Genomic DNA, 9595 nt, shown 5'->3' on the forward strand with positions numbered 1-9595 from the left:
GGAAGACAGAATGGTGAAAATCACTGATGTGGAAAAGAATTAAGAAAAAAGAATGAAAAGAACTGAAGACAGCCTAAGATACCTCTGTGACAATGTGAAATGCACCAACATTCGCATTATAGGGGTCTCAGAAGGAGAAGAGAGAGAGAAAGGACCCAAGAAAATATTGGAAGAGATTATAGTTGAAAACTTCCCTAACATGGGAAAGGAAATGGCTACCCAAGTCCAGGAAGCACAGAGAGTCCCAGGCAGGATAAACCCACGGAGAAACATGCCAAGACATGTAGTAGTTAAATTGACAAAAATTAAAGCCAGAGAAAATTTATTAAAAGCAACAAGGGAGAAACGACAAATAACATACAAGGGAACTCCCATAAGGTTAACAGCTGATCTCTCAGCAGAAACTCTGCAAGCCAGAAGGAAGTGGCATGATATATTTAAAGGGATGAAAGGGAAGAACCTACAACCAAGAATACTCTACCCAGCAAGCATCTCATTCAGATTTGACAGAGAAATCAAAAGCTTTACAGACTAGTAACAGCTAAGAGAATTCAGCTCCACCAAACTATCCATGAAACAAATGCTAAAGGAACTTCTCTAAGAAGGAAACATAAGAGAAGAAAAGGACCTACAAAAACAAACAAAAAAATAACAATTCAGAAAATGGTAATAGGAACATACATATTGAAAATTACCTTGAATGTAAATGGACTAAATGTATCAACCAAATGACACAGACTGGCTGAATGGATACAAAAACAAGACCCATATATATATGCTTCCTACAAGAGACCCACTTCAGACCTAGGGACACATACAGACTGAAAGTGAGGGGATAGAAAAGATATTCCATGCAAATGGAAATCAAAAGAAAGCTGGAGTAGCAATACTCATATCATATAAAATAGACTTTAACATAAAAAATGTTACAAGAGACAAGAAAGGACATTACATAAAGATCAAGGGATCCACCCAAGAAAAGGAGATAACAATTACAAACATATACGCACCCAATATGGGAGCACCTCAATACATAAGGCAAATGCTAACAGCTATGAAATAGGAAATCAGCAGTCACACAATTATAGTGCAGGACCCCACTTACACCAATGGACCAATCATGTGCACAGAAAATTAATAAGGAAACAGAAGCTTTAAATAACACAGTAAATCAGCTTGATTTAATAGATATCTATAAGACATTACATCCAAAAACAGTAGATTACACGTTCTTCTCAAGTGCACATGGAACATTCCCCAGGATAGATCACATTTTGGGTCATGAATCAAGTGTTGGTAAATTCAAGAAAATTGAAATTATATCAAACATCTTTTCTGACCACAACACTATGAGATTAGAAATCAATTACTGGAAAAAAAAAAACTGTAAAAAACACAAACACATGGAGGCTAAACAATACGCAACTAAATAATGAAGAGATCACTGAAGAAATCAAAGAGGAAATCAAAAAATACCTAGAGACAAATGACAATGAAAACACAATGATCCAAAACCTATGGGATACAGCAAGGGCAGTTCTAAGAGGGAAGTTTACAGCAATACAATCCTACCTCAAAAACAAGAAAAATCCCAAATAAACAATTTAAACTTACACCTAAAGAAACTAGAGAAAGAAGAGCAAAGAAAGCCCAAAGTCGGTAGACAAACTGGGACATTTGTAGAGAAGTGGATGGACCTAGAGACTGTCATACAGAGTGAAATGAGTCGGAAAGAAAAACAAATATCGTATATTAAAACATATATGTGGACTATAGAAAAATGGTACAAATTAACCGGTTTGCAAGGCAGAAATAGAGGCACAGATATAGAGAACAAACATATGGACACCAGGTGGGGAAAGCAGGGAGGGTTGGGGGGAATGAATTGGGAGACTGGGATACCAAATTCTACACTCTAAATATATGTTGTTTATTGTATGTTAACTGTATCTCAATAAAAGTTCTTAAAAAAAATATCACACAGCATGTTTCGTGGGAGCTTTATAGTAAGTCTTGAATTTAGGCAGAATAAGTTCTCTGTGTTCCCCTTTTTTTGAGGCTGATTTTCTATTACAGGTTTATTATTTTTTAAATTTCTATTGAAATATACTTGATTTACAATGTTGTTAGTAGCAAAGTTATTCAGTTCTATATATATATATATACACACACACACATATATATATTCTTTTTTAGATTCTCTTCCATGATTGGTTTATTACAAATTATTGAGTATAGGAGTATAGTTCACTGTGCTATACAGTATGTCATTGTTGATTATCTATTTTATATATAGTAGTGTGTATATGTTAATCCCAACCTCCTAGTTTACCCTCCCCCCACCCCCCTTTCCCCTTTGGTAACCATAAATTTGTTGTGAGACTCTTTCTGTTTTGTTAATAAGGTCAATTGTTATCACCATTTTTTTAGATTCCATACGTAAGTGATGTCATATGTATTTGTCTTTATCTGACTTAGTATGATAAGCCTTAGGTCCATCCATGTTGCTGCTAATGGCATTATTTTATTGTTTTTTATTTCTGAGCAATATTCCATTGTGTGTGTGTGTGTGTGTGTGTGTGTGTGTATTCATATATGTATACCACATCTTCATTAACCATCATCTGTCCATGGACATTTAAGTTGCTTACATGTCTTGGCAATTGTAAATAGTGCTGCTATGAACATTGAGGTGCTGCATGTATGTTTTCACATTAAAATTTTCTCCAGATATATGTCCAGGAGTTGGACTGGTAGATCATATGGAAACTCTCTTTTTACTTTTTTAAGGAACTTCCATAGAGTTCTCCAATTTACATTCCCATCAACAGTAGAGGAGGGCTCCCATTTCTCCACACTCTCTCTAGCATTTATTATTTGTAAGCTTTTTGATGATGGCCAGTCTGGCCAGTGTGATGTGGTACCTCATTGTAATTTTGATGTGCATTTCCATAATAATTAGCGATGTAGAGCATCTTTTTTTTTCCTTTTTGTTTACTTCTTAAAAACATTTATATTTTATTTATTTATGTATTTATTTATTTAATTTTTGGCTGCGTTGAGTCCCAGCTGTGGCACATTGGATCCTCTTTCCCATGTAGGATCCTCCGCTGCAGCATGTGGGATCTTTTGTTGCTGTGCGCAGGCTTCTCTGTAGTTGTGGCATGTGGGCTCTCAAGCTGTGGCTCATGTGCTCAGTAGTTGCGGTGTGCAGGCTCAGTTGCTCCATGACATATGGGATTCCAGCTCCCCAATCTGGGATCAAAGCCAAGTCCTCACATTGGAAAGCAGAATTTTAACTGCTGGACCATCAGGGAAGTCCAAACAATATTGAACATCTTTTCATGTGCCTGTTGGCCATCTCTTTGTCTTCTTTGGAGAATATCTACTTAGGTCGTCTGCCCATTTTTTGATTGAGTTGTTTGGGTTTTATTGATATTGAGTTGCATGAACTGTTTGTATATTTTGGAAATTAATCCTTTCTTGGCTACGTCATTCACAAATATTTTGTCCCATTCTGTAGGTTGTCTTTTTCTTTTCTTTATGGTTTCCTTTGCTGTGCAAAAGCTTTTGTTTAATTTGGTCCCATTTGTTTATTTTTGTTTTTATTTCCATTACTATAGTAGGTGGTATAATAACAAGATTTGGGTATATCTTTTGCTTAGTGGCTTGCATAATGTCACTTCCTTAAAATATGTTCAGTCTTTTTTCAAGTCTTTGAATTTTGTAAATATTCATCTATGAATGACAATAACATGGATTCTTTTTTACAAGTACAGTTTTATCAATGCATCCATATTCTTTTAGATTGTGCTATTCAGGTCTTTTCTATACTTCCTGACATTACCTGCTTTACTTATCAATAATTGAAAAAGTAACATTGAGATTTTCTACTGTGAAGGTGGATTGATATTTTCTTCATGTGGATGCATTTAATGTGTTTCATGCATTTTGAGGCTATATTATAAAGTGCACATATGAGTCAGTGTCATGCAGCAAGGAAAAGACAGGCACATGTCATAATTTAGGGGGAGTATAGTAAGAGGTTATTTGCAAGATGTGGACAGCTGGAGGAAAACCACAAGGAGCGTGCAATACCTTGGGGCTAGTAAGAGTCAAATATGTTAGAATATAGTGGGTGTCTAGAAGGGGTGAAGAAAAGTGGAAATGAGCAATTTAAAAATGAAAAACATATAAAATAAAATTAACCTTTAGAGTGATTTTGCATAGAGCATAGCTATCACCTGCTATGAATTAAGGACTGCAGTTTACTCAACCTGTTGCCTTTACTTTCTGCTGACATTTCTCTCCCTCCTTCACTTAAGGGGAGAAAAAGGAAAAAACAGAACTGAAACATGAAAAAAAAAAGAAAAAGAAAAGAAGAGTAAAATAAGGGGAAAAGTGATTATGCATGTGGCTTTTCTCATTTCTAACCAGTACCATAATACTAGATAATACACTAACACAAAAAATCATGTATAATTGGATGATAAAAAATTAAACATTTATTAAATATATATTATGTAAGGTGATAAACAACAGTGACTTCAGTCTTCGAGGAAATATTCTAGGAGAGGAGAGAGAAAAACAAATATTCATAATATTTAAGCAGTGTTAGAACATTACAGAAATAGTGGATCATTAGCTTGATAACCCCCAAGAGATAAATAAAAGAAGTAAGTTTCAAACCTATGCATACACCCACTATATTAGTATCAGCTTTATTTTTACAATTACAGCAATACACACATTGGCTGCCATAAAGTACATGTGGGACTTTTCCCCTCTGGTCCCTCTTGCATCTTTTAATCCAAGGTATTTCCAGCAATGCTTTCCTAAAAGTTTCTTTGGATGGGAGATTCATGGGAGAGTAAGAGATATTCCACATTTATTTACTGTTTACTAACACAGACACAGAAAAATAAAAGGAACCATTCTGAAGAATTACAGTCTCTCAAAAAAAATTAAAATCTCACAGAGGTAAGCATCCTGAGATATATATATATGTATATATATACATATATACATATATATATACATATAATGCATATTTAAATATATGTATATAATATTTGCATGTTTAAATATATATTTATATACATATGTGTGTGTATTTAAGTTGGGAAAAATAATTGACATAAATATTGAGAAAATTATTGGGATTTTGAAGAGCACTTTATTTTATAAAGGCCTTGATCATAGTAAATTCAAATCTGCAAGTTTAAATTCTTCCGGAATAATTTCCTTAATGGTTATTTTCAAAAGAGAGCATTCAAGAACATCTGGGTAGTAATTTGAGGGCAAATTGAGGAGTTTGAAAGTTTGTTTTTATTTGTTAGAGCCATTTAAGCATAAAGAAAAAAGTATGAGCTTCTGAACTGTACAAAAATGGTTTGTATACAGACTTCCCTTTAGTACTTGTGTTGACTCTGGGTTCTAGTTTCTTTATTTGCAATAAAAGGACATTAATACAATAATATATCTCATCATTTCATAGTGCAAATGGAATGGTTAGTATATGAATAGTATTTAGCAATTGGCCTAGAGCATATTATTAGTAGCAGTGGAATCTAAACATTTTACTCTAAAAGCATCAAAAATTAAGGCCACAACATTTAATTTTACAGCTTTAAAAAAAAATCACAGATACAATAAATACTTAAAAAAAACAGAATAATCACATCAAGTTACCCTTGCTGGATTTTTTTTTTCCTTGCTGGATTTTTACATTATTCACACACTCTCATGTCCTTAGTCATAAATCCAAATTCCCAATAATCATATTTCAGTGTTTTTCTTTTCTTTCAACCTGTAGTTGACATGTTGTTGCAAACAATTCCTCATAGAGATTTTTTTCAATGAATTTAAAGTTTGAAGGAAAAAAATGTGGAGAAACTCTTTAACTGAAAAGTCTGTAAAAAGTGAAAAAATATTTACTTCCAAAACCCTGTATATCTGTGTGGGGTATGAGTATGTACCTGTGTGTGTGTGTGTGTGTGTGTGTGTATGTGTGTGTTTGTGTGTGTTTGTGTGTGTTTGTGTGTGTTTGTGTGTGTTTGTGAGACAGAGAGACAGAGAGACACAGACAGAGACAGAAAAAGAGAGAACGGAGGGAGAGAGAAAGAGGCACAGGGGGTTTTATGGATTAAATAAAGATCAGCAGGAAAATGATTTGTGGATGAAACTAGGGATATTTCTGAAGGAGGTAGTAATTTCAGAGGATTCTATGGGCACTGCACTGGAGGATGCTTTTCTATATGGGCTTGTGTTTTTTGTAACTGATGTTCAATCACTGTACATTGAGCAGCACTGGACCAGATGTTAAAGATGCCGAGACTTGCATCAGTGTTCAGGAAACATTCTAATCCAAGAGTTGCAATCTCTACACTTTTGATTCTTTAGTTTTTCTACAGTTTTCTTAAACATTTTTAATGTAAATTATTAGATTATTTTAGGTCCTTTAACTTATCAGCTTCTTCCACACCAAAAAGTACTAGGTTTGGATAGTCTCATTTTATACATAAAGATGTTTTCTGATAAGCACTATTTTAAATCCAGAACAATCTTATACCAACATCCATGTGTCTTCCTTATACTTCCTTATATATGTCTAACATGGTTCTTCAACTAATCGCTTGGGGCAGAAGATAAAAATCCACAATTAAAGACAATTACCTGAAGAATGCAGGTGTCTGTCTTCTTGCAGAAAGTGTGGTTGCTCTCCAAACATTTGTGGAAGTGCCGGTCTCTATAGTTGACAAGGTAGAATCATAATCCCTCTATATTGGATATTCTTTGTATAAAAATCATTTTTTTGCAACCAGCATAAAGCAAATAGATTCAGCATTATTAGTTCCTACTTACTAGTTGAAGAAGGAGGCTCAGAGAAGATGAACTGCTCACAACAAAAAGCTAACCAGATATGAGAGTCTGGATGTTCATCTTCATAATCATTAAACGAGGCCTCTGTCCAACGTGTCATACTGTCCCCACTGGTACCATTAAAAAGTAACTCATTGACATTAATAGTCTTTTAGGTAAAATGTGGTTTTGCTGGAAGACATATGGTTATGGATAAAAGGTGATGGTTTCAACATATTCACTCTCTGCTCCCAGTTATATGTGGCGGCACTGTTCTACATGTGTGTTTAAATAAGCAGGTCATCTTTTAATCACTTTGAATTCTTCAATATGTCTACAGAAAACAACCAGGTCTCCAAAGTATTTCTGGTGTTTCAGTAGTGACCTCTAAAATGTGCCTTTAGAATAACTAAGAAAGGAAGAAACTTTAATATAACAATAACCTTTATTCCTATATTCAGATGTCCAGCAATTGTGCCTCAAGTTCCCTGTTTCCTGAATCTCCATGTTCTGAATCTCAACCAAACATGCCACGAGGGAGAGTAGCTGAAACTGTTAAAAACAAATGAAGGCTATTTATCTGCTGTAATTAGTGCTATTAAAGATGTATTATGTTATGTATCATTTCAGATGAAGTAAGTTTCTGTTGCGTATTCTGGATTCACCTTGACCTCATGGAAAATCACAACGTCACAGAATTTGTTTTCACAGGGTTGTGGGGAAATAAGCAAATAGATCTACTGCTCTTTTTCTTGTTCCTGCTCTGTTACCTGATTGTGTTAATGGGGAATTTCATCATCTTGTTCACAATCATCTACAGTCATCTAATCCAGCAGCCTATGTACTACTTTCTCTGTCACCTCTCCCTCATGGACCTCTGCTACACCTCCACAGTGGTCCCCAGGCTAATCAGGGACTTAGCTGCGGCAAGAAAAAACATTTCCTATAACAACTGTATGACCCAGCTTTTCACTGCCCACTTGCTGGCAGGTGTGGAAATATTCATCTTGGTGTCCATGGCTGTTGACCGCTATGTTGCCATTGTCAAGCCCCTGCACTACGTGGTCATCATGAACAGGCCAAGGTGTAACATGATGATCGTCGTGGCCTGGGTTGTGGGTTTTTGGCATTCTGTTGCTCTACTGCTGGTGGTACTCAGTTTACCTTTCTGTGGTCCTAATCAGATAGATCACTACCTATGTGATGTGAAGCCACTTTTGAAACTAGTATGCAAAGACATTCATGTTGTTAATATTTTAATGATTGCAAATTCAGGGGTGGTGGTGGTGGTTGTTTTTCCTGTCCTCCTAGTTTCTTATATAATTATATTATATAATCTTAGAACACACTCATCTGCAGGGCAAAGAAAAGCTCTCTCAACCTGTAGTTCTCACATAATGGTTGTAGTTTTATTCTTCATTCCATGTATCTACATTTATATTCTACCTGCAGGGAGTGAAAACAAGGATAAGGAAATATCTGTGCTTTATACTGTGATTGCCCCCATGCTGAATCCTCTCATTTATACTCTGAGAAATGTGGAGATGAAAATCACTATGAGGAAAGTATGGGCTAAAATAGCACATTCAGAATTAAAGTAAATATGGTGATATTCATTTCATTTCTGAGCAGTGTCCCCAGGACATTTATTAGTTAAGATGTTATAGAAAGCATATAATCTTTTTGGGGAAGTTGGACCAAGGATGCAAGTCACTGTTATTCAGAGTGAAATCTGCACTTTGAAGGGTCCAACTAGTTCTGGGTGTGACCACCTGGATTTGAGTTATGTAGAAATGTCCTTCTAAGGCACATCTCTGATCACATCACAGCCCTCTTCAAAGATTGATATGGAACTCTATTTTCTTTGAAAGAGAATCCAATCTCCTCATTTGTTTATCAAATATCTTCCCAGATTGGTCCAAGTTGAATTTACTAATCTCAGAAGTCATTACATTGGTATAAAGTGTGCTATTATGGTAATAGGCTTTGGGAGACCTGGGTGACTACTGACTCTGAGTCTTGGCAATTTTCTTTAATTACACACACCCTCACTTTGCAAATATTTATGACATGAGTAATATTTTTACTCCATAAAGAAGTAATATTCCTTTAGCTAACACGTGTGAAGTTGTGGCAGGGCGTATGGCATACCAGGAACTCATGGCTGGTACTGTTTGTCTTACCCACCTTTATCCCTGTGTTTCACCTTGTTAGGATGCTGACAGCCAGCTTGGGTGGAGCCCTCATGTGCTCCAAACATGCTCTAAAATCTCATTCATGGGACTTTATTTCTGTGACTCCTCTGCTTATCATGTTCCCACCCCTATGCTTTAGTGTCCATGTCTTACTGATAATTCACACTCCTGATGTGTTCTTATTCAAAAGATTTTGTAGATCCATCAATAGACCAGAAGTATTTCTGATTCCTTCCCTGCTTTTTGTTCCTATTCAGCTGTATATACCCTCTTTTTCAAATCGTCCTTTGCTCCATACTAGTGTTTCTTCTTATGAACTGTTTTTCCAGTTTGACTGAGACCAAAATTTATGTGCTATATCTTTATTTTTCTTTGTCTCTCTTTTTTTTTAGCAATGAACCTGTACAAATTAAGATGTAAATAAACAGTTACTGACTTAAGTTCAGACACTAGCTTTTTAATTGACTGTATACATCGTTTTAATATACCTTGGAACTTCACTTGTGTCATTAATGATCATGCATTAATAATAAAATAAG

The 9595-nt window shown here is 35.3% G+C and overlaps 1 protein-coding gene across 1 annotated transcript; it reads left to right on the forward strand.

The window, feature by feature from the left end:
• The first annotated feature begins 7535 nt into the window (after positions 1-7535).
• Positions 7536-8462, forward strand: LOC130848030 (olfactory receptor 4P4-like). The gene has a single exon (XM_057725821.1). It carries the CDS (start codon positions 7536-7538, stop codon positions 8460-8462), a length of 927 nt encoding a protein of 308 aa, XP_057581804.1.
• The last annotated feature ends 1133 nt before the right edge of the window (positions 8463-9595 follow it).

The sequence above is a fragment of the Hippopotamus amphibius genome, chromosome 3, assembly GCF_030028045.1.
Source record: "Hippopotamus amphibius kiboko isolate mHipAmp2 chromosome 3, mHipAmp2.hap2, whole genome shotgun sequence".
In the NCBI taxonomy this organism is placed as follows: domain Eukaryota; kingdom Metazoa; phylum Chordata; class Mammalia; order Artiodactyla; family Hippopotamidae; genus Hippopotamus; species Hippopotamus amphibius.

Bases quoted from the DNA above. Each gene is read 5' to 3' on its own strand.
- LOC130848030 (XM_057725821.1), top strand. From the start codon at position 7,536: ATGGAAAATCACAACGTCACAGAATTTGTTTTCACAGGGTTGTGGGGA.